Source organism: Triplophysa dalaica, chromosome 22, assembly GCF_015846415.1.
Source record: "Triplophysa dalaica isolate WHDGS20190420 chromosome 22, ASM1584641v1, whole genome shotgun sequence".
Lineage (NCBI taxonomy): Eukaryota > Metazoa > Chordata > Actinopteri > Cypriniformes > Nemacheilidae > Triplophysa > Triplophysa dalaica.
The window spans coordinates 4679919-4706697 of NC_079563.1; the positions used below are offsets into that span (position 1 = coordinate 4679919).

At 39.7% G+C, this 26779-nt stretch overlaps 1 protein-coding gene across 4 annotated transcripts in view; it reads left to right on the top strand.

The window, feature by feature from the left end:
• purg (purine-rich element binding protein G) overlaps positions 1-22297 on the top strand; it is a 24113-nt gene extending 1816 nt beyond the window's left edge. Inside the window, exons 2-10 of one of the 4 annotated variants that reach the window (XM_056735938.1) lie at positions 11216-11462; positions 13495-13646; positions 13755-13920; positions 15659-15890; positions 15969-16106; positions 16188-16332; positions 16453-21014; positions 21218-21264; positions 21403-22297. In XM_056735938.1, coding sequence (XP_056591916.1) covers positions 13535-13646; positions 13755-13920; positions 15659-15890; positions 15969-16106; positions 16188-16332; positions 16453-21014; positions 21218-21264; positions 21403-22054 — 6054 coding nt within the window. In that variant the 5' untranslated portion in view covers positions 11216-11462; positions 13495-13534 and the 3' untranslated portion in view covers positions 22055-22297. Of the gene's footprint in view, positions 1-370; positions 6677-11215; positions 11463-13494; positions 13647-13754; positions 13921-15658; positions 15891-15968; positions 16107-16187; positions 16333-16452; positions 21015-21217; positions 21265-21402 lie in introns of those variants that run through there. The other 3 variants (XM_056735940.1, XM_056735939.1, XM_056735941.1) reach the window with 3 other exon arrangements.
• Positions 22298-26779: the final 4482 nt, after the last annotated feature.

Sequence of the window (26779 nt, forward strand, 5' to 3'; positions counted from 1 at the left end):
CGTGCGGGAAAACCCAAACTCAGAGGCTTGAGGAATGTTCACATGTTGCTCTTATGTCTGTTCCTCTGCCACGTTCTTTGGTTCCATCTTAGAAATAACGTTCCAACATTTGTAATAAATCATTTTGTTTGTTTTATTATGAACATCCTATTGATTTGTTCCCCTAATCTGAAAGCTTCAACTCATTGCCCTGTCAGACAGTGACTTCTGAGGCAGAAAATGAGCTTGAAGAAAGAGCGGTTTCATGATAACTCTTCAAAATTAAATAGCTGATGAAAGTTAAACTAAAACTTCTCAAAAATGTACGCAGAAATCCTGGCCCAGAGGCTTTCTCAGGCACCATTTGATTTCTTTCCGCGCTCACGCACAGGTTCATGTCTGCTGGTTTGATGAGGAAGAGAGAGCAGGAAACACTGGATTAAGACGTGCCTCGACGTCCTCCCGCAGTGGAAAGTGGCAACATTTTTCAGCTTTCAGACACAGAAGTTAATTCAGCTGTCACAACCTTTTTTTACCACAAAATATCTTTCTTCAGTATATACAGCCGCAGAAAAAATAAGAGACAATTTCAGAGACCGTTTTTAGATTTTAAAGGGGTGGTGCAACAGTGTGTCATGCATTCTGACTTCTTTACACTGTTAAACCTGCTGTCTTCTCATGCTTGACATGGTCAACTTGTCAAGAAACGAGTTGGACGTAAAACGTGTTAAGGCCTCACCTGTTTCCGGAAATAATGGTACAGCTGTATCTGTCTTTTATAAATGTGATCAAACTAAATAGTCTTCAGAGATATGAAGTGTGCAGTACTACTGTGTAGGTTCTCAAGATTAATATGAGATTGGCAGAAACTGTGTGTGTTACCTCCGCCTTAAAATGTACCGTTTGGTATGTGTTAAGGTAAAATGATCATTTTCGTTTCATTTTGTGAACTACTAACAACATTTTACTAAATTTCAAATGAATATATTGTTTCTATTTGCCTTTATTTGTAGAAAATGAAAACTAGAGAAACAGGCGAAGATAACAGAAAAGATTCTCTGTATTTCTTCAGACCTCAAATACGGCAAAGAAAACATGTTCAGATTCAGTTCTAATCAAAACAACAGGCAGATTTGTTTAGGGAAAGTTTAAATAATTATCTTTTATATGCTCACCTGGATTTCTATTTCGGTTTTCATGTCTTGTCATCCTATCAGACATTCACATTCAATGACATGATGTCACTTCTGAGAGTTGATTTTGTTGAATTCAAAAACACGGAACTGAAATGGTTACAATACATCTAGAAATGATGATTTGGAATGGTGTCTTTCAGCAGCTACCGCTGTTACCACCAGTAATTGAAGTAAAACAAAACAAAGAACTTTGTCTAAAATGTCTTCATACATGTGCATAGCAATCCTACACTATGATCGACGTTCAATAGAAAAAGTACTTAATGAAGTGCAGTACATACTGCCACAGTCGGTGATTTCAAATACTCAATCACGAGACTTTTAATTATGATTTCAAATGTCACTGCAAGGCCCCGTAAATCTCGACAACTCTGATTTAGGTGCACTTCAGATAAAGAGTCTGAATGAAAGCAAATACGTGTTGTAAATGCTAACAGTACGATGTGGTTTTGTTTGTATTTTGCTAACTGCTAATGGAGAGCACACTGCTGGAATTCTGAGCTACCAAACTACATTTCCCATCATCCTCTGGGGTACGGAAAAATTCAACTGCACACTACTATGCAGTAGATTTGCTGAGCCTTTGGTTAGAAGCGCTTCAGAAAGAGAACGAGCCATCATGATTACTTATTGCTCAGTGCATCCATTTATTTTCAGAACGTGCTTGTATTAATATCAGAAGATCATGAAACCCCTCATATGACACAACAGTGTACTAAACATCTGTGCTACTAAATACTGTTTCAGGAGCACAGCGCACTACGACTGTGAGTACGCAGGAGCAGTGCGCGAGCTCTGGAGTGTGTGCTGGAGGGAGGGGGAGCGGGTCATTGAGTTCATTCGACTCTCGTTCTCCACAGAGATCCGCTTTCTGTCTCTCTCCAGCTGGCACGAGTAAGTGGCGGATAGACGATGGAGACGAAATACAAGCGCGTTTAAAATACGGTGCAACGACAAAAAAAAAGAAAATGCGCGCGCCTCTGCGTCGCCTCGCGTGACCTTTCGTGAGGACAAAGAGAGTCCGTCGATGAGCTGCTGCTGCCGTTGCCGTTTTCAGGTCAGTGATAATTCTGCGCCCGGTGCGCGGAGAGCGGCGATGAAGCGCGGATCGCTGTGAACGCCGATGGCCGACAGTCAGCGGAGGGGGACGGACAGAGAAGGAGGCAGGATGACATCAGGATACCCGCAGCCGTACGCGAGCGGCAAAGCGTCGGACATACAGGAGCTCGCGTCGAAACGCGTGGATATACAGAAGAAGCGCTTCTACCTGGACGTGAAGCAGAGCGCGCGGGGCCGCTTCCTGAAGATCGCCGAGGTGTGGATCGGCCGAGGCAGACATGACAACATACGGAAAAGCAAGCTGACCCTGTCCATGTCGATGGCGCCGGACCTGCGCTACAGTCTGGGCGATTTCATCGACTATTACGCGCACGTCGGACTCCGGGGATGCGCGGCGCCGCCGCGGCCGGAGGAGCAGAGCAACGGGCGCAGGAGAGCCGCGGGTCACCCGGCGTCACCCACCGGATCCGCCGCGTCCGAGGAGCAGACGCACCGCGTCCTCAAGAGCGAGTTAATCGAGAGGGACAACAGGAAGTACTATCTGGACCTGAAGGAGAACCAGCGCGGCCGGTTCCTGCGCATCCGACAGACCGTCACGAGAGGACACGGCACTATGGGATACTACGGGCAGGGCATCGAGCAGACCATCGTGCTTCCCGCGCAGGGGCTGATCGAGTTCAGAGACGCGCTGTCTCAGCTTATCGACGACTACGGCGACGACGAGCCCGAGCGGGCCGCGCGCAACCACGACGAGTCGCCCGAGCTGCCCGAGGCCGCGTCGTTCCGCGTCGACAACAAGCGCTTTTACTTCGACGTGGGCTCGAACCGCTTCGGCGTGTTCCTCAAGATCAGCGAGGTCCGCCAGCCGTACCGGAACACCATCACCGTCCCTCTGAAGGCCTGGTCCCGCTTCGGCGAGAACTTCATGAGGTACGAGGAGGAGATGCGACACATCTTCAGCTGTCACAAAGAGAAGAGGACAGACACGGACGAGCACGAGGATTGATACGTCATGACTTCGCGCGTCTAACCGTGTACCTCGAGCGGTACCGCAGCACCTTCACATCCCTCCAGTCCGTCCATCATTCATGTCATGTGTGTCCCACTGCTGGTTAAACACTCCACAGTCATCATTCTGTCCGTGTGAGAGTGCGCGCGCGAGCGCGTGCGTGCGTGCGTGCGTGATCTGGTGAATATTAGGTTTATTCTGAGTAGGCCTGTCTTTGTCACTAAGAAGTGGATTAAAAAAGCTAGAAGGTTGTCAAAGATTTGATCATCTTTCTGGTTAAAAAAGAAAGATGCTTTTTGAAGCATTCAGTCAAAGGTTCTTTAAAGACTTTTCTCTTCTTTACCTTCTCATAATCTGAAACACAAAGGTTCTTTATGGAAGCATTTAGACAAAAAATGTTCTTCTGTGGCACCGTGAAGCACCTTCATTTTAAGAGTGTACAATGCACAATAATGGATTAGATTAGTAGATTTCTCAAACTTGAAGGTCCAAAGACGATCTGAGAAGATTTCTCAAGCAGAGTGCAGCTAAAAAACAGCAAAGCTTCCGGGGTGACGTCTGACGTAACCTTCATCAAAAAAAAAAAATGCACAAAAGTGCTTTCCCCATCTGAAATAAGAAACCACCAAAACGTGCATTAATATATGAAACATTATGGGACAGGGATTAAGAATAATCCTCGACTAAAATAAATATTAGAGCTCTTCAAACTGAAAACTTAAAATAAATCAGCGCCATTGTGTTGTGTCCCAATTGCACAAATGTAATGTTTGCTATAAGGCATGTTCTAGCGTACTCTGGGAAAGCGCCCCTAAATGATTCTCTCATTGGTTGTACCTTGAACAGTTTTCCACAAACATTTAGTTCATTTCAGCTTTGACCGCTGAATCTCTCCGATGGCCATCATCATGTGTGCCATATTTCCCCACAGGCCCAGCGACTTCACGATGAGAACTGAGTTAAAGAATCACAAATATACTCTTTGTCTTTAGGGTTGTAAAATCATATTATTTTGAGATTTAAAACGTTTACAAACATGCAGAGTTGTTAAATTGCAGAGTGATGTACAAGTATATGCTGTATTAAGTATAAAAATCGAATGACCTATAAACCGCCGTGTTTTCAGATGACCTGTGTTCTTGTTAAACTCAAATATGTTCTATTACATACTACCCTATCCATTATTTCATATGTTATGCAAGGATAGAATCTAGGCATTATGTAAATGGCATACTTGATTTCAGTCCACTAGAGACTATCGCCTTTACCAAACCTTCCTTCTGGGGTTGTAGCAATTGACAGGCATGTTGTTCCTGGTGGAAGCACAGCACAGGTCTGGTGACGTGAAGCCTCGGTCAGAAGAAGGTTCTTCTATCTAGACGTGTTCACATGTGCAATTACTGTCCAGCCGACAAAAAAAACGAGTTTTTGAAATACCTTTCTCTCCAAGCGTGTGCGTGTGTGTGTGTATGCCTGCGTGTTTATGTGTCATAGCGGAATCGAAGAATTACGGGAACGTGTTATTGGTTGGGGAATAAGACGCTGACTCCTCCCACAGGAAGCACTTTATTTCAACAGCGCGTTAAGCTGCTACACCGCTTCAGCGTTCATCCGTGGCCCACGTGACAATCTCATGACGTCCCTCATCTGTTCACCGGTGCAGTGTCACGGAGAGTTTCTTCACACAACACATGACCTAACACGACAAGGGCTGTTTGCTGCGTTCTCTCTTCCTCCTCTTTTTCCACCTTCTGTCCTGCAGTGCCCTTTGTTATGGACCACCGAGCAGTGAACATGAACCGTGTGCACTTTTCTTAAGAGTTGAAGGACAGGTTTGTTCGGTCAAACCATGCTTGTTATACATGTATGAGCAATGCATGACCAGAAGAGAGCAGTGTTCATATAATCTTCTTCTTTTATTCATGGCTGCTTTGTAAACGTCCTTTATTGCAAATGTACACGTGCTGAATTCGTTTCTTTTTTTCTTGAAACTACAGGAAAATAGACATAATGTGTCAGTCTGTAACAAGGTTATTTTCAGTTTCTGTTCATTAAAATCAAATCAAATATTGAACTAAAATTAACCAACTACATGAAGAATTGAAATGTTGCCTCAATAATAAACTGAAAGCACTAAAATTATTATAATAGACAAAAATTACAATGAATTCATCTTGTATAGCAAAACATAAATTATAAATGACAAAAGCATACAGCATAATTGCTAAAACTAACTAAAATGAACATCAAAACTAAAAGTCTAAAAATAAAAGATAATTTAAAATTTGAATAAAACTCAAATCAAAACTATAATAACTCTGGTCTGTAGGGCTGAAACTTTAATTCAAGATTGAAGTCACAATGTTCATCCCTTAACATCACCACTGGAAAGTATGTTTGCTTTCACCCCCCCCCCCCAAAAAAAGGATACTTTGTGTTTTTAAATCCCAGATCGTCATGATGAGTTTGACAAAATCTCTTTGACCTTGGGTAAACCGTGAGATGACATTCTGTATTCTACATTTGTAGTTGTGTGGGTAACGTGATGTGTTTCAGAGAAAAGAGATGGATTATTATTCCAGACATTTTATCTTTGTGTTTATGAGCTGCAGTTGGAGTGAAGAAGTGTCGGTGTTTGTTCAATAATTTCAAAAGAAGAAAACAACGTTTTGGTGTATTTTTCGCTGACGTAACGTACAACTTGAGTGTGTCCTCCTACCGTAGACCCTCCAGATATATAACACGACTGAAAAACAAGAAGTCTAGTAGCACTTTTCTTTCATGTGGGTACTGTATTGGTTTCTGTTAAACATGTATGGTACGATATAAATATTCCTTCTTTGCCTTGTAATGTTTTAAAAGCAGGAAACACGTAGGATACGCATCCTAGGACGTTTTAAATATGAGGTCTGTGCATGCCGACAGTTGGGTCCTAACTTCATTATATATCGAGAAAATGGTGCTATACGAGAACTTCAAACGGTGCTGAACAGGACCCCAGCTGCATGCATGTCCAATGAGAATGGAAACGGCAATGCGAGTTGTGTTTTTTGTGTAACTGTAAATCATGCATACTGCTGCTGCTGCTGGTGGTTTGTGTGGTTGTGAGTTTCAGGCATGTTTGGATAGTGACAGATGGTGAAACCTCTGGAAACATGAAGTTAAAAACGTGTGAATTGTGATGTCGTGACTGAGACTCGGACTGTCCCGTCTGTACTGTACACGGGTCTGTATGGTGGAGATCTTCTCCAAAGTTCATGATGAAATGTGCAATGTGCAATTTACAGTTACCCAATATTTGTGTGTAAACGTTCCACAGACAATCTAATAAAGTACAACTTTTTTATGTTTCAACGTCTCTTGGGATTTTCGCACAATATTTCACATAAAATCCATTTATCACTAACATGATTTTGCTTTTTTAAATATGTTTATTGCATTTTTAAACACACACTTCAAAAAATTATTACAAACAATATTCACATAATTTAAATCATCGAACCACCAACATAAAAAAGGAAAACAGATAAAAAATTCATAACTAAGAATAAATACTTTTTTAAGCTATAGCATTAAAGTGATACTTCAAAATGAAAATTCTGTCATTATTTACACACACTTTTCATGTTAAACATGTATGAGTTTCTTCTGCACAAAATAGAAGATAGTTCGAAGAATGTTGGTAACAAAAAAAACGCTGGCCCCCATTGACTTGCATTGGTTTTGTGTCCATACAATAGAAGTGAATGGGGACCAATGTTTTTTTGGGTATCGACATTTTTCAAAATATCTTCTTTTGTGTTTTGCAGAAGAAAGAAAATAATACAGGTTTAAAATGACAACAGGGGGTATAAATGATGAACAAATTCTCATTTCAAAGGTGCACTATTCCTTCACCCTTCCTTCTTCTAATGTGTGTGTAAACGTGTAAACTGCTGTTTTAGATGGAGTTCACTTCAACAATCTGCTTAAATGTTTTTGTGTCAACTTCATTGGAACTTTAATTAGAAGTGACGGTAATACCTGTTTGTGATGAATCTCTTTTGAGTGTTGTTGGAGTATAGTTTTGTGGTTATAAATTCTGTTTCAGAATGTGAGTTATGACAAACCCGAGAAAGCCGGGTAACTCAAGCCTGTTTCTAAAAGAGAGTCAGTAACTATAGTACATTTACATTTTACATTTAGTCATTTGGCAGACGCTTTTATCCAAAGCGACTTACAGTGCACTTATTACAGGGACAATCCCCCTGGAGCAACATGGAGTAAAGTGTCTTGCTCAAGGACACACTGGTGGTGGCTGCTGGGATTGAACCAGCAACCTTTTAATTTACCAGTTCAGTGGTTTAACCCACTAGACCACTTACTCTGTGAACCTGTTCAGGAGCAGTTTTGGTAAATCCCAGAGTTTCTTTCTATCTCCTCTCCTTTTTAAAGCACAAGTGGTGTCCCTCATTCATTCATTCATTAATACAGTCATTCATAGCACATATTTTGATCACACAGGGCCCACCTCCACTGTTTAAATGGAATCAATTTGATAGCATTAGTAAATGTTTTTTTCTAACAACTAACAATGACACTTGTTCATTGGTTCACACTTTTATGGTTTTGCTTTGACAGTGGAGGCATTCTTACAAAAAAAGAGTGAATGTTTGTGTTTTCTCTGTATTTCATGTGGATCTTGAGAGATACCTGTCGATTCAGTCATTTGGGAACCCCCGCATTAACATGAAACCAACAATGAGCAATACATTTTCAGTGCTTATTAATCTTGTTTATTGTTAGTAAATACCAAATACAGTTGTTCATGCTAGTTTATGGTGCATGTTCAATGTTTGAAAAAATATATGGTACATACTGAAAATACAAAGATTAACAACTGCAGAAGTAATTGTTCTTTTATGTCATCTAATGCTTAACTAATGTTGACAAAGCCTACATTTTAAAGTGTTACAAATATATAAGTTTTCTATTGCAATTACCTCATTGAAGCTCTTTATGACAGATCTTCAAAATGAGTTTTTAAAATGTTCTTTAAAATTGTGTTCATAATAATGAGTGAGGTCTTATTATGCCTTAAAATAGTTTCATAATAATGAGATGGGTCCATCTTTTGTAAAGTCTTCTTAACTCAGACATAACCTTAATTCAGAACAAGACAATATGAACACAAATAGACTGAAAGGATGCTTAGATGAAGAGATAAAACAATGTCATGCATTTTGGAATAAGATCATAAACTAATTAAAGATTTTTGTCTATAAATAAAGAGTTGAATGTGCCTTTTTTTTAGCTAGAATGTTCAATATTAACTACAAAATTATATCCTTTGATGGATAGATATTGTCATCAAGATGGAATATTTGCATTTAATTTGAGTACATTCCAAAATCTTAGGGTCAATCCGATTTTGTGCAGTCGAATGAATTTGACAAAGAGCTCTCTTCGCCAAACTTTCACTTATCGGCACAAACCTTGTGTCGATGTGTCATTTCAAGCCCGACATGAGGTTACATGCTGTGTTTTGGCGCAGGACCACTAAGTGGTCCAAAGTTATTAAAAATTGCTATTTTTGCTTATAACTTCCGAACGATTTGTCCAAAAATAAAAAGTTGGTCTCGTCAGATGCTGGATGTCATGCCAAGTCGAACAATATCCAGTTTTGCCATGTCGACCATTTTGGACGTTGGCCATATTGAATAATGTAGCAAAATGCTGTATTTTACAAACTGATAGCCTACAAAATTCTTTATTGGTCATCAGCACCATTCCCTGAAAGAGCCTGTAAAGTTTCGGACCAGCGGCACCTAGTGGTCAGGAAATCTATTAACCGGCCTATAATTTTGTCTGCGGTTGACTGATTTTCGTGATAGTCATCTTCTTAGATTTCGGAATCCCTGCCAAGTCCAACAAGACCAAACATGCCATGGTAGGTGGCCGAAAAGTGCCAAAAAGTTCAGTTTGTGTTATTTGTTTGCTTTTCTGGGTGTATATGCTTATAACTTCTAAACAAAATTTAAAATCTTCTCCAAATTTTACACGTTGATTAATGGGCACATTCTGAGAATACTCAAAAAAGGTGGTGGGGCTGCAACACATAGTGGCTTTTTCATAAATAAACAAAACGTTGAATAGGTTCTGATTGACTTCAAAATTGACACTGCAAAACTTTGTGTATTGAAAAGTGTTACGGTCGCCTGTCACCCCCCGCTGGGGTTACACGTAGAATACCGGTGTTTGGACCAGGTGTAATCAATTGCCATTAAGACTGGTTTTCCCAGAGTGCCTAGAGCTTTTACTTGGAACTGTACACCCTCTCAGATGGGATGGTTTCTTAAGTTTTGTTTTTACTTCTATTATTATTATCTTACCTTGAATTAACACGCCTTTAACTTTTACTTTTCCCCTAGAAGTCAACCTATGTTTGTTATTCAATTCTTACTTTGTAAATAAAAGTTTGTTAAATGTTTGAAACTAAGTTTGTTTGCCTCTTTTATGTTGCGGCTCACGAGCCAGCCGTAACAACACGAGGGTTTGTACATAGGAGCATTGGGACATCTTGTTCGACCCATATAAAAAATCTAACTGCATTTCCCTGTTTTATTAAACTTGTTTTACAAAATTTTATAATCTGACATGCAGAAAATATTTCCTCGGTCTGCCATTCTGGGCTTCACCCACTTGGAATTTTGTTGTAAAATGCAGTATTTTAGAAATGCAATGCTAAATCTCTACAAAACTTGGTATGGATCACCAAGGTCATATAAAGTGTACCTGTAAAGTTATAGGCCAGCTTTTGTTCAAGAGATATAACAAAATGTATTAAATGCTTGTGAAATAAGAGGAAATAGCCATAATGTTATTTGATTCACGTTATTATATTTGTTGGCTCAAGCTGAGTTCATTGATATAAAAGTTGTCATATTCCACCATACTTCCTGTCTGCCATATTGAATTATATAAAAAACATACTTTTTCAAACTCCTTCTACAAAATGTGTCTGGTGTGCTCTGAATTTAGTACATAGCTTCTAGAGACACCCATAAATAAAAGTTAATAAAAGCTTTTAGATTGTATGGTTGTCACATACAGTACAGCTTCAATGAAATCAGGAGGAGCACACCAAAGGGTCATGTTGCTCTAGCCTCGCCACGCTTTTGTGTATAGACACGAAACTTGCTCTGCATCATCACTGCCACATCTTGTTGCCTCACACAAGTTTGAACTAGTGTCAAAAGTTATAAGCAATTATATTGTGCTCTTTATGCTTTAACATATCTGCTGTGCAAAAACAAATTTTCAGAAATGTCCACATGTATTTCCCTTTGTGCCCTTGTAGGGCTTGACCCCGTAATTGCTGCTTGCAGCTATATTTACGTTCATCTTTGTTTGATTAGTTATGTATTATAGCAAAGATAAATGGCCATGTTGATTTGAGGTAGAAATAGCTCTACGATGACTCAGGGTCATTTGAGCTGGACTGAGATTTCTGATTGGACAAAACATTTCTTGCTTTTTTTCAGAAATACTAGTTAGTTAATCCAAAACGTAAAGAAATGATATCATACATATATTTTGTCATACAATTCAATAGCAGCAGGACTAAGTACTTTAGAAAACTTGTCATAGATTGAAAACACCTACACAGAAAAAGGAAGCACTTAAAAAAGTGCCTCTGTACGCAAGTGTTAAGGATTGTGAATGCTGTGAATAGAAACTTCTCTTTCTCAGAATGACCTCTGTGTTAAACTGTTTCCGCTGTTGCTTAAACCATCCAAAGTTTATGGACAGCTGATGGACACAATTCTACAATTCTATACAATTCTAATAGATTTCACTAGCGCTTTTCACTGTTTGGCATTGTTGTGAATTAGCTGTACAGAAAACCCTTTATACTGATAAAGTGATGTAATATGGTAAGAAAACAGTATATATTTACTGTAAGCATTAAAACGTTGACTCCTGTCTGTAGAAAAAGGACTAAAAGTGGAAAAGTGAGAGAGTGAACTGATGTCATGAAGTGATGGCGTTTGGACTGAAGAGGCTGTGGTGTTAACAGTACTAGGTAATTTCCTGTGCCTGTGCCGTTCAGCGTTTGAGGTCAAGCGATTTCCTTTTTGGTATGTCACTTGATGTTCCTCAAACTGAAGTGAGAAACTTCACACAGTTCCCTGCAAAGACATCATGACAGACAGGTTTAACTGCCATTTCTCGTGATGGTGAGTACTACCAATGCATGTTCAAAACAATCTACGGCACCTTTAGAGTTTATAGATATTTCATAGTTTGGGTTGACTTAAAGATTGTTTGATGTTTTCAGAGTAAAATATGCTGTACGTAAAGTTAAAGTGAGGTCGATGTTTGTTCACATGATGTAGGCGTATGCTCACTTTGTTTTACATTTTGCAGCTACATGAATGTAGACTATGAGTTTTCTCCGTCCGTTTTAACCAACAGCAGCAGACAGACAGGTCGTTCAGAGGGAGTCATGTGATTATCAGATCATAACATTACACAAGTTACACTGAACTGATCACTTTTACTCCTAACTTGTATAACCATAACATTTATGTTAAAGCTGGTGTATTTTACTGTCTGTGTTTTCAAAAGTTAGATTTGATTGTGGCTGCAAATACTTATGTTAAATACATCTCCAAATACAGTCATCCTCGATCCGTTTTAAATATATATTTATATACTTCAGCCCTGTAGACAGTAAAGCTAAGCTGTTATAACATAAAGGTGGTTTATTTTTCTATAAAACTCTGTAGCTTTCATGGTTCTGCGCTCACATGGAAGAAAACCTGTGCTAAACACTCCTACACACAAGCAAAGGTAAAGTCTGTAAGCAATACAACACGAGAAACATCTGGACTACATGTGCTGTTTCACTTTATTCACAGGAAATAGACGTGTCAGTATGGTAATGCTGCCTTAATTAATCTCTGAGATGTTTTGTTATCTGTGGTTCATGGGTTTAATGGCTGAGCTTGATATACTCAGTCAACATTTACAATGTGAGTAAAAAGGATGGAAATAATGTCTATGGTTGAACAGTTTTTGTTTCGTGTCAAATGTAATTTGCTATTTAGTTTGTTAGAGACAATTTATGAATAATGTCAGAAATATTTAGTGATTCAAACTAGCCATGCCGAAAACTGTCTGTAAGTGATAATAGGAAATGGTTGAAGGGTTTGCTATCTTATCATAGTTCTGCAGATAACAGATGCCTCTACCTATCACCACAGACATGTGTTTTAACTGCATCACCGACAGACAGGGATGTGCATGTCAATGTCTATTTATATAGCACTGTTTAGTTCAAACTCTGTTGACCAATGTGCTGCACAATTTAAAAAGATTTAAAATTAATATAAAAAAAAGAACAAAAAGAAAAGACAGCATACATAAAAGACATACACAAGGTCAAATATCTTCATACTGAGGCCAAACAAATATACTCCATCTGATGGCTTTACCAGGGTGACATTTCATATTTATGATACGATAAAATAGGCGTCACAGACAGACGACTTCACAATTCACTCGGGCTTTCAATCGATTCATTGCGATTAATCGCATCTAGAATAAAAGTTTGTGTTTACATAATATATGTCTATGTGAGGTGCATATTCATTTTGTTTTTATAAACACATACACATACATCTATACATATTTCGGATTTACATGTATTTATTTATATTTACCAATAATTAAAATAATATATAAATATTTATTCATTTCTAAATTTGATATTTTTCTTAAATATATGCATGTATGTGTATGTTTTATTGAATGCAAAATAAATATGAACAGTACACAGATATATGTAAACACAAACTTTTATTCTGTATGCGATTAATCGTGACCTTAAATAATGAAATGTTGTGTTTTTATTACTTTAGAATGAGCTATTTCTATCTACATACACCGCGGGTCCCCTCACATGTTGTTTCTACAGTACTGCTCTACAGAGCGTGTTTCATAAGTACTTTACCTCTTTTTGCCAAAGAAACAAAAACGTGACGACATCTTAGCCCTTTGCAACCTCCGCAATGCTTTCAAAGGGACAATTTCGCTACCTCACCACCAGAGACCTCTAAATTTCAATGACTGGCTGTTTAATTATAATATAACTCTAACCCAACACTAATCCTGTTATCGTTATATTCATGTATTAAATAAATACATCTAAAAGATTCATGAATGTCTACTGATCTCTACACAACTGTCTTTCCTATTATTACACAGTAGTTCACTCTCATTACATGGTGACTATCATTTTTGAACAATGGAGAGAAGAAAGCAGGAGGAGATCGAGGTCTCCACATCACCTCAGACAACAGGAACCCTAGCACTGAAGAACTTCACTATACCCAGAAAGAAACGGACCTCTGGACAAGGTTTTTACCAAACATTTGTATAGTTATAAATATTTATTACACTTATATTTGTATTGTTATAAGTATTTATGATTTGATGTGTGGCATTTAACTTTTTTATTGGATCAGTTGTATTGGAATGGTGTCCAGAAGAGTGTCGAGATTACACTCTCATACAGTCAAAACTGAGAGATTCTAGGTTGGACACGAGAAAAGACCGCACAAACACATGGATCTGGAAAGATGTCCATTTAGTGCACAATGACCAGCTTCTTCAAAAGTTTTCAGAAAAGAGGTAGTTGCTTGAAAAATAAGACCCGTAATAACTAATTCTAGGATTATACAGTTGAAAGAAAAAGTATGTGAACCCTTTGGGCTTACTTGGATTTCTTCATAAATTGGTCATAAAATGTGTTCTGATCTTCATCTAAGTCACAACAATAGAGAAACACAGTCTGCTTAAACTAATACCGCACAAACATTATACGTTTTCATGTTTTTATTGAACACAACATGTAAACATTCATAGTGTGTGAACCTTTGGGTTTAATAACTGGTTGACCCTCCTTTGGCAGCAATAACCTAAACCAAACGTTTCCTATAGTTGCAGATCAGACCTGCACAACGGTCAGGAGAAATTTTGGACCATTCCTCTTTACAAAAGTGTTTCAGTTCAGCAATATTCTTGGGATGTCTGGTGTGAATCGCTCTCTTGAGGTCATGCCACAGCATCTCAATCGGGTTGAGGTCAGGACTCTGACTGGGCCACTCCAGAAGGCGTATTTTCTTCTGTTGAAGCCATTCTGTTGTTGATTTACTTCTATGCTTTGGGTCGTTGTCCTGTTGCATCGTCCATCCTCTGTTAAGCTTCAGTTGGCAGACAGATGGTCTTAAGTTTTCCTGCAAAATGTCTTGATAAACTTTGGAATTCATTTTTCCATCGATGACAGTAATCCGTCCAGGGCCTGAGGCAGTAAAGCAGCCCCAAACCATGATGCCCCCTCCACCATATTTCACAGTTGGGATGAGGTTTTGATGTTGGTGTGCTGTGCCTTTTGTTCTCCACACATAGCGTTGTGTGTTCTTTCCAAACAACTCAATTTTGGTTTCATCTGTCCACAGAATGTTTTTCCAGTAGTGCTGTGGAACATCCAGGTGCTCTTTTGCAAACTTCAAACGTGCGGCAATGTTTTTTTTGGACAGCAGTGGCTTCCTCCGTGGTGTCCTCCCATGAAGTCCATTCTTGTTTAATGTTTTCCTTATTGTAGATTTGTCAACAAAAATGTTAGCATGTGCCAGAGATTTCTGTAAGTGTTTAGCTGACACTCTAGGATTCTTCTTCACCTCAATGAGCATTCTGCGCTGTGCTCTTGCAGTCATCTTTACAGGACGACCACGCCTAGGGAGTGTAGCAACAGTGCTGAACTTTCTCCATTTGTAGACAATCTGTCTTACCGTGGACACATGGACATCAAGGCTTTTAGATATACTTTTGTAGCCCTTTCCAGCTTTATGTATGTCAACAATTCTTGATCGTAGGTCTTCTGAGAGCTCTTTTGTGCGAGGCATGGTTCACATCAGTGAACAGCAGAACAGCAAACTCAAAACTGGTGTGTGTTTTTTATTGGACAGGCCAGCTTTAATCAACACATCCAATCTCATCACATTGATTGGACCCCAGGTTGGCTGACTGCTGGCTCCAATTAGCTCTTGGAAAAGTCATTAGCCAAGGGTTTCACATACTTTTTCCACCCTGCACTATGAATGTTTACATGTTGTGTTCAATAAAAACATGAAAACGTATAATGTTTGTGCGGTATTAGTTTAAGCAGACTGTGTTTGTCTATTGTTGTGACTTAGATGAAGATCAGAACACATTTTATGACCAATTTATGAAGAAATCCAAGTAAGCCCAAAGGGTTCACATACTTTTTCTTTCAACTGTAGCTGTCATATCCATTAGCATTTTTAAATGTGTTCACCTGTTCACCGTTTTCTTCACCTGTGACTGCATGACCTTTGGTCGATGACAGGGCAGAGATGCGTGCCAACGGAAGACACGGGAGAGAAATGGAGGAAAGATTCTGTTTTTTGGTTGCATCAGATCAAGACATGCCTCACATGTATCAGGATGGTCTGAAGGTCGGCAGCTCCGCCCAAAACACCCTGGGAAAGCCAGCACATGGAGTATATTTGTTTAGACATGTTGATGTTGCATTGAAGTCATCAACCAGCACAAGTGCAACACATCTGTTGATTTTCAAGGTTTGTTCATAGTGTCTCATAGAATTCTGAACTTTCTTAATGTCACGTGTTGAAGAACGTTGTGCTTTTGGGCTACAGGTTCTTTATGGAAAGGTGAGAAAAATTGCACCGAACTGGAAGAAAACTCAGGATCCCATAGTCAGCTTTGACTGTCACATGTCGAAAGATGCCGTGTCCCCTCGAGATACTCCTATCCAGCAAAACATCGGCTCTTCTGTGAGTTGCTATCATCTCATAATGTTCTAGTCAGCTGAATCTGAACTTCAGATAGAGTTCTTACAAGCTATGTATTGCCAGGTTTTTCTGTTTGACTTTGATGAAAACCAGGAGCTGAACGAAAGACCCCGGCAGTGTTTGCCGTATGCTGTCGTTTCATATGCTCCTGCCACCAGTGTCATTCTGACCACATCACCGAACTTACCATTCTCACCTACAAGTCATAGTAAGATCACTAGAAAACAAGTTCCTCTGTACAATTACTCAAACACAGTTCATACACTACAGGTCATTGTATATGATACTGCCCATAATTCTAATTGTCTTCTTTATTTAACTGATGCAGCCGACCGTTTTCAGGCGTGTACTGTGGCTCAGAGAAAAGGAAAAGGAGACACTGCCACAATCACTTTCAAACACTTCGGCACAACTCAGAATCCAGGAGTCGACTATCTATATCAGAAGACCGATGTGCAAAGCATTCCCATCAGCCACAACTCAATACTACATCACACTACTGTCTCCCAAAACCTGCTGCGAGAGGAAGAAAATCACAAACTAAACACTGCTGGGATGCGAGAAACATGGGACAAATCGGACACAACACCTCAAAGTCCAATAGATCAAGTTTCCACAATAGTATATTCCTCCCGCTCGGTGAGGGATCCTCGTCTGTCTAGACGAGAAGCAAATCAACACAGCAATTTCTCAGAGGCAGAAACCTCACGCACAGCCTCCAGAAACGAAAATGGCTCTCAAAACGAAGATGAAAATTCTGGATTTGTTACAGCTACATCAGAGTCCGGTCCAAACGAGCCATCAAATATTGAGTGTTCCCTACAATGCTCTCTCAACATATGTGTGCATATGCAAAAACAAAAAGCAGAAACACTGCCTTCAATAAAGCTTTTTAAAATGAAGTTCCAGAAATATGCTAAATATTTCAGGCTGAATGAGGAGGAGAGGCAAAACAAAATCTGGTCACTAGAAAACATGTCACCAGAGCAAAAGCAAACATTATTAGACCGTATACAATTCTACGAGGTTTATTATCAGAAGTACAAGAAAGGGCTGCTTTATCAAAATGCCAATGGGGCAGAGACAGAGGAGACCTCCAGTTTATCTCTGAAACAACCCCAAGAAAATCACATTATGCTGTCACAGTCTGATGTGAGTCAGACAATAAATAAAAAAGGTAATAATTCATCCGAAACAACATGTTTTGTTGACAGCAGAAACAGTGACAACACATACATAAATCGGAGCAAACATCAACATGATTCAGAACATTGTGCCGGGATGTTACCCGAGAACAGGCAGGATCAGGAGTATGTGCAACATCTTAATGGTTGTCTGGTTTCAAACCCATTTTTGGAAGTAGGATCCTTGAATCTCAATCTCATGAATGAAAAAAAATTTCTCAAGGAACAAGCACCTTCAAGTTGTTCTTTTAGAGAGAAGGATAATCAAAACATAAAACACCGAAGTGAACCCTCCAAAGGTACAGGAGAGCACTCTGGAAATGAATCTGGTCCGGTTGAATTGGTTGAAAGCCCGGATCATGAATCAGTCAATATGTTTGCAGACAACATCACAGCCATGGATATTGCAAACTTTGTTGAAGTCTCTAGCTGTGGGATGTCAGAAAAAGGGAAACCCATCTCTGCAATGGCAGAGAGGCGAAAACAGGATGGACAAAATTACAGAAGCTTTTTTTCCCCAGACTCAATATCACCAGAACTTAATATGGCAACATTACAAGAAAACAGCAGTACTCACATTGGACTGTACCAAAGACTTCAACTTGATGAACTGTTTCCAAGCCAAAATGGCGAGCAGATTTTCTCTTCCAGAGCTTACCTTACACCTAGAGTTACACCTACATGCACCAAAGATCCTCATCTCATAGTTACGTTAAAAGCCAACAATACACCTGCCCATACAGCAGGAAGAATTGCTCTCTCCGAACGCTTTTCAAAACTCGGAAGCTGTCAAAAAAAAACATCTGCCCTGGTAAAGGAATATAACAAAACAGTGTCCTGTAATGTTAAACTGATAAAACTACTAGAAAAGAGGTACAATACGACTAAATTACATGCTAAATGCAGGAGCTTGAATAAACCTCAGACCTCAACTCTCGCTCTAGGTCGCTCTCTAAGGACAAAATATGTCAAGAAGAGGCATTTTTGGAAAGCAAAAACATCTATTTGCACAAATATGGTGTCAACTGAGAGTGCCCATGAAGCAGCACATAGGACGACAACATCAGACAAAACATCACATACCTCTAAGCTAGATCTCCCAGAAAGTACTGATGAGGAACCAGACACCAATTTGAGTAAAATGTCCCACACATCTGATGCTGCCTGTGACGAACAACAGTTACACATCCAGGTTAGTCAGAAGGCTAGTGCAATTACAAGTCTATTGCAAGACGTTTGTAGTCCAATCAATGACCTCATACCATCGCCTGGATTTAAGACCAGTTCTGAGACCAAAGAGGAAGAAACAAAACCTGTAGAACCACTTCTGTTAGATTCATTCTGTACTAACACGGACAAGCCAACAGATGATATAACTGTAAACACAATTCCAGTAATAGTGAACGAAGTCGAGCAGGTTAAAGACAATGCAAATGAAAATAAGACCTCTTTAATCAAACATGATAGCAAGGAAGACATAAGCCAAGACTATGAGAGTACATTTACAAGGGAAAAAAGTGTGTTACAGGAAGTGACATCACACATGACATCAGCTCCGTTATGTAGACCGGAACTCGATTCAGAGAAATTGTCAGAAGATGTGAAAACTTCTGAGAGCCTGAGTTCATTCAGTCAGCCGATGACACTCTTAAATCCAGAATCCAAAGTGATGTGTGATAGTGAAGTGGAATATGTAGAAACTAGTGAAATAAATATCCCAAATAACAATGAGTCTTGTACCGACTCGAGTGGTGGTTGGGCTATTGATACAGAGACGATCAGTCAAGTGGAAGTGTTGATGGAAGAGGGTACATCAGATTTACAGCCCTGCACTAAACGGGCTTGGAAATGTACTTCAAATAACGTTGCAGATCCTACTGATGAAAATTCTTCTTCGAGTGGCCAATGTGAGATGGCTTCAGAACACCAAAACAGCATCAACACAAGTTTGCCTGATGTTAAAGTTTCAGATACCAAACATGCAAGCGCCGCCATGATAAAAGAAAACTGTAATTTTTCCAGACCAGAACAAAACCAAAACTATGACGTTGACTCTCCAGAAACACAGCTCATTTCGAAGTTGAGAGATTATTTGACCAAATTTGAGTCCAGCGTCAAGAAACAAGAAGCAACGAATGAAGGTCTGAGGGAGAAACCATTGGTGTGGATAACTCTTGACAGCACAGCTCATAAACAGCAGTTAGCTGATAAAGGCCAATACAGGAGTAGGCCTGACGATGAAGCTCAAACCGGGCCTGATGTGTTTTTACTAGTGCCTGCTGAATCCAAGAGAGGCAGATCTTCTCAAGCCAAACGAACCAGTAAGCATAAATCCAAGAGAGCAAGGTGGAGCTTGTGTCCTAGTGTGAGTCCTGACAGCACCAGCGCTCTCGACACGCTCAAAGAAACAAGTTCTCAACCCTCGGTGAACAACGGGACAGCAGCTCCCACAGAAGTCTCCCTCAGTAATGAAGCCAAACCACAATTGATGCAAAGTAAAGAATCTACAAGTTCCATCATCTGCTCCCAAGACCCAGTGGACACCTGTGGGAACAGCGAATGCAAGCCGCATGCAAATCGAGAAATGGTTGATGACGGCGATGTCAGCAGCTCATTTGTCTCCAGTGATTTGAGTATCAGCGACGTTTTGAAAACTCTTAAAATGGCAGATCAAACAAGCTCCTTAGCTGAACTGGGATCTCTGCGAGCTAAATGCAAGAACATGCTGCAGCAGTTCATCTTAAGATTCGAACGAGATCAGATCGTTTCATTCAATCGATCTTTTGTTTCAAGGAATCTCATCATAGAGCAATATTTAGACCATCCGCCCGCACATGTAGATCTTAAGTACGAAGCGGTCAATTCTTACCTGGAGTTGCAGATGATGATGGAAGCATGGCAGTTTGTAGAAAATAAAATGAACTTTCTGAAAAACAAGCCTACATTTCGGAGTTTGCTTTGGTACGATCCTTCTCTTTACGGTGAACTCTATAAGGGGGAGGTTGGGTTTCAGCAGCAGTCGTCATTGTTTACCTCTTTCCAGAAGATGTTGGCACAGGAGGGCTACACTAAACTGCAGGAGTACTACATGACACATGTTTCCAGAATATACCAGCAGTTACTCGTAAACCCTGATGCATCCTACTACATGTATCTGAAAAGCAAGCGTGAGGTGTTCGAGATAGAAGCTGCTCTCAGGAATCCACACGATGTCAAATACTTTTTTTTGTCCGTACCGTTGACTGCAATGATCAATTTCGGAGACAGTTTGGAAAGTTTAGAAAATGTGCACAAAGTTATAATGTCTTTTGTTGAAACACCATCAGATCAGTTGCCAGGGACATTTGATGTGGGGAAAGCAGAGCATCTGTCCATCACGTGCAGATACCTGCAAGAAAAGGCCTTTTTTATAAGGTCCTGCAAAGAAACCCTAACCAAAGTGTCATGGTTTGGGATTGAGCACCTTCTTTATGACGCCTCTAAGATCCTCATATGGCAAGACGCGGGTCAAGGGGTGTCGAATGAAGTCCTCAAAATGTATAAGAATTCAAATCCTCAAATAATATTTGGGGTGACCGAGTCTGGTGTCACTCTTGTGAATAAAGTGCAGCAACCCCATCTATCTGTGGACGGAGCAGAGAAGTCAGCGGAAAAACAAACCGATGCTTCCCAGAAACACAAACCCTCTCAATCCATCATTCCACAGGTGACGTTTTCTTTGCTTGTGCACAAAAAAATAAAACAATGGCAGCATGTTATTTTACAGTATGTAATACACAGCACGTACATAGAACATACATTTAGAAAAAGACTGTAAGGAAAAGTGCTGCTCTAATGGTTTCATTTGGTAAAATGAAAATGTAACTTGAAAAATGAAATCTTTTTATATTTTGTTTTCTTATCATCTAGACTGTTAATTCTGGAACGGAGGCAGATTATTCAGTGTGTAAAAGAAGGTGAGAGTTTTCTTCAGGATGTAATTTTAATATTTTTTTCTCCAATGTTGTGGTATTTTGGCACACATTTACCAGTGTTACTAGTGCTGTCTCGAAATCCTAAATTTGTTGTTTATAAATACTCTTCAACATCATCAGGGAAACTCATCCAGGCATAACACCACGTACCATAAATGATAATTGTGCCAACCCACTGTACCAAGCTCCATCAGCCCACGCTGGAAACTCAACCCGGTTCCCCACTCCTCTTCAAAACAACACTTCAGTGCATTGGGGAATGATGAACAGAAGTGTGTTACACACCTGGAACGCACCTTCAACATCTCACGTACAATCTGAAATCAAGTCTTTTCTCACTAGAAGACGAGGAAGTTCATCACACGCTGACCAGAGAACCACTTTATCAGACGTACGGAGAGTTCCTGCGGTCAGGGAGCAGAAGTGGCCTTTAATGTCGGCTCCCCAAACAACTTCACAAGCACATTCGTTTGTTTCACGCCCCCGATTCCAGAGTGTTAAACATCAACAAACTAGCACTGCATCTCATTGTCCTGTGCCCTCAAAAGAGCAAGCAAACCGCTTCTCTTTAGCCATGGCACAGCCGTTTAGTTTACCAAACTTCTGTCCGAATGCAAATTTCGTGTCACCTCATTCTCTCTCACGTGTCCCTGTACCCAACACGCTTCCAGCAATTAGCTACCCCTACTTTCTTCTGAACGGACAAACATACACCACTGACTCCACTGTAGCCCCTCATCCTTATACTAGATACTATCCTAACACCGTTTAGAACTACCAGCTATGACATTAAGATGTACTTTTGTAAATTAATTTTATTTATTGCTAAATTATTAAAACATGATGACAGATTTCATGTCCTGGGCTTAGCTAACTATAATCCTGTTGAAACAAATGTACTGTATATTTTAAATATATTTTTTCATTTCATTTATATTACAATGTTTTCTTGTTTTTTACTAAAAAAGTATGTACTGTTGCTCAACTGGAATATAAATAAAGAGATAATTATACACATTTGTGGCAGATTTTTCTTCGATGTACTGCCTATTCCTTAGCTAGAACAAGGCTTATTGTTCGTTTATTTCCTTTTCTCAGAAGTGCAGATCTACAACAGCGTTTTAGTGCCACGTAAAAAAAAAAAAAAAGGTTCACAATAAAGTCGAAATGTTACGAGAATAAACTCGTAATATTTTGAGAAAAATCACAGAATTGCTAGAAACAATGAATGTGGAGGATTTGGTTGAATCCTACTTTAGATTAGGGTTTAGCAATGATAGATCCAACTATGAGATATGGCTTGTAGATCTAAACTTTGAGTCCAGTTTCACTTGATCTCTCTCCGTCAGGAACAAATAAACCTGGAAATATCAACAATATCAACTAAAGGAGTCAATCCTTTAACCCAACCACCAGGGAGATAGCTGAAGGGAAGAACAGCAGGCAGAAGACGAAGTGATGTTAAATAGACAGACAAATGATTTATTGAATAATCTCAGTTGTGTGTTGATGCTCAGTCAAGCTCTGCCAAACTTCGTCTGACTAGAAACAGATTCAATATGTGTTTTTAACCATTCAAGATTACAGTATCAAGACATTGTCTCATGACATTATTATGAACCATTAGATGAAGACCAAAGGATACTCATATCAGCATAAGTCACAATACAACTCCCAATGAGGTTAAACAACAGGAAAGTAAGGAACAAATAATACGAAGAGAACTGAATAATAAAATAAATGAATGAATGCATATGATGAATATTGTAATAAATGGGATAAATGAAATAGAATAATAAAATGAACAAGAAACAAGTGTATGTTTCTATCCAGATCTATCATTCCCCCCTCTTAATCATATATGAAATAATTAGATTATGTATGATTATAAATCTTAATGATTAAAAGCAAGCAACCTCTCATAATCATGACAAACCAACAACAAAAACTAAAAGTTTGGTTGATCGGGCCATACTTTTCCCTTCTCCATGCTCTTTAAATGGACAGGTAATTTTCTCTTTCATACCGCGTACTAGCATGAGAAAAGGGGTAGTGACTAGTCTCGATGTGCTGTCGTCTGACCAGCATTGTACTTTTGACAAACCAAATAATCCGAACCATGTATCCAACTCAGATGAGAATATACCATGATCTTTGTTGATTTTCGCAACCTGTTCATGTAGAACTTGAGCTAGATTGTGGACTACTTCCTCAGAATTGTCTGGAATGTAAGAACAACACTCAGTACCAATCAGTTTACAGGCTCCTCCCTGAGAGGCGCCATTCTAAAGCCATTCAATTTGTAGAACAACTTTTCTCATTGCATACATTTCAACAGAGATGTTGGTGATAGACTGAAGAGTACTGGTTGCTGTTTCCTCAAAAGCTTCCTGTAATGCCTCTACTTCAGTTTGTTGATCAGTCACTCAGAGGAATGGTACAAATCGCCCTAACCACTTTTCAGCCTTGGAAAGGGAATGCCTAGTACGTGTCAGGATTAAATGATGTCTAACATAATCTTCTGACACTACTCGAACTGCTGGTAAAACATAAGCCAAATAACACCTTCCTCTCCATCCCTTAGGAAGGAACGGATAAGCTTTGTTACCACAAACAAAGTGTGTGCCATTAGGGGCAATGAGTGCTGTATTTGTGATAAGGGTCATATTACATTTAGAAACCTGAAAAGTCAGGTTTGGGTCAGACTGACTTCCTGCATTCCTTTCAAAACACCAGAAGGAAATGCCCTCAGATTTTACATTGAGTGCGAATTGAGTATTGGAGCCAGTATTATCATATTTAGGCAAATGCCATGAGTTGTAATGTGGATAAGAACAACCTCCGTAGTAGCACATAGTGCTTGTAACCTCTAGGTGAGTATTCCAAGGAAAATTGACCATCTTAAAGATACATCTGTGAGAATTTGTTATTGTTAATGGTCTAACAACTGTGCATTTAGCACCAGCTTTACCTTCTGATTTGGAACAATTAGAATTTCCAAAAACTAGTATAAGTGTACCCATTGAGGCTTGAGTTGAAGTAAAACCTACAGCCAATACAGCATTGTCATATGACAGCAGTCACCAGTAACCAGAGTTCACCAACTCTTGATAACGTGGTCTCTCTGCGTACTGATCTCGAGGTTGAAAATAGAGTGACGCCCCTCTTATCCGGTCTGCAGGTGGTTGGCGCCACAGAGTGTCCTCTGTATGACAAGGCCTGAATCTCTCTGCAAACTGCTTGAAGGATGCTGACAATCTGTAAAAACAAAAAGGAGAGAGAAAGGAGACAGAGGAGTTCCACATTCGAGGAAACATGTCATCAAACGGTGTTGAATCGTTGACCTTTTTTTAACTATTTTGACTCCCTTGCAAAAATCAAGCAGAAACCGAATGACTAAGCTGTAGTTTGGTGTAAGCTAATAACCCATCACCCTCCCCCTATGTTCATCGTGAGGGTGGCCCCCAAGTCAATAAACGACAAGGTTCTTCTCACGACTCCATCCTACAGCATTTTGCCGGCCTCCTTTAGATTTTTGGGAGTATGAGCTAAAGCTGATTTACAGTGACTAATGTGTGTCCATTTAGTCTTGCCTAATAATTTCACTGCAGAAGGTGTAACCAGTAAGACTACAAAAGGACCATCCCATCTTGGTTCTAAGACTGAATGTTGCAGCTTCTTGACATAGACCGTTTGCCCTGGCACAACACTATGCCCCCCCTCTTGGGTCATTTTCCAAGCTTCCTGAACCTGTTTTGAGCCTTTTGTATACCCTCTGTCAAAGTCATGCAGTACATTAAAAGTGAATACGACATCACAGAGGTTTTTGCTTCTCTTTCTCCTTTTTACCCGGTTCAAACTGATCTTCGAACTCCTTGCACCTGTCCTGTAGAGCTGTTATTTCTACAGTCATATCTTCATTCTCTTCGTTACAGTTTTCCACCTGGGATTTTAAATCATCACACCTATCTTGTAATCCCCTCAGTTTGCTTCCATAACATCTTTCTCCCTGTTATGGGTATCTTTGTCCATTTTCATTTCCCATTTCCTGCATTTAGACAAGGTAACAAGAGTTCAAGGAACTTGCCTTGAATCTCTTTTCCTCATTCTCTCAATTTTTTCCATACTGTCCTGATGTCATTAGGCTCCCAAATGCCACCTTTCTGAGCTTTGATCTTAAATTTTTCAACTATTTCTGCATCAACCTGTGTAGAATCTGAATCGGAGATGTCACTAGCCTCGTCAGATTCATCACTAGACTCCTCGGTCAATCTCATTTTTGTACGAGTTGCTACAAAGAAACGCAAAATGGGGAGTTTGACAGTGTTGTAATTCCGACTGAGACATCCTTGGGGAATGGATTTTGCTTGAAATCCCTAACTTCAAAATCAGACTCTTCTCCTTTGGTGGAGTTGCCATTCTAATAGAATAATGTCTTTCCTTCTTGTAGTATATCATCATATCTTGCCTCATCATTTATCTGTAGTTTTCTGGTTCCCCCACCTTGCCTTGCTCGAACCTGTTTTATTGCACCATTTTCCTCGTGAAACCACCCAATTTCAATATTTCATTTGTAAAATTTTGCTTTGCATCTTGCCTTTTTGTTTAATGTTTGTGGCTCCTCCTCACCCTCATTTTCCGACTTTCTTAGCTTCATTTTCTCTTTTAGTTTCTCAACAAGACCCAGCTTTCGCTTTGCAGCTGGGGTCTGATGCCTGCAAAAATGTATCAGGGCAATCCTGTCTCCATATGAGGGAAGGTACTTGGCCAGGTCTGCATCTTCCATAAGCAGGATGACTTCTCTGTCAAACTGTGAAAGAAGAGGGTCATGCATGTTAACTTTTGGAACTAGTGAATCAATGCTACGGTTTCACAACAGCTTAAAGTACATGTTATTAAAAAGAAGAACCACATGTAAAATCTGGTCACTCAGATTTGATAAAACTGTCAGGACAAATCCGGTCCTGGAGGGCCACTGTTATGCAGTGGTTAGCTCTATCCCTAATCAAACACATCTGAAAATCATCAGGATTGCTGGAAAATTTTAAGTGTGCTAGACTTGCAAAATTTATTGCAAATTATTAAGAATAGCATGCAAAATTTCTGTATATGCTGTACTGGTTGTGATAGGATGGTTGTGATATGACATCATGCAATGCAGTGTCTTGCAAAATGTAAAAACAATCTACATCACTTTCCTGCAGTGCTACAGTTTAGAGCAGTGGTTCTCAACTCTGGCCCGCGAGATCCATTTTCCTGCAGAGTTTATCCCCAACTCTGATATAAAACACCTGAACAAGCCAATCAGCGTCTTTACAATAGATGCGTTCAACTTAATGTGGCGCTGTGCAAATCTATCATCGAATGACATTTAAGAACCGTAAAAGAGATTCAAGTGCAGATTGCGCGGTAAGCATTTGAATCGCTCTTGCGGTACTTTAATGCGATATAACAAACAATCTGCACAGCCCAACATTAAGTTGAACGCGTCTGTTCC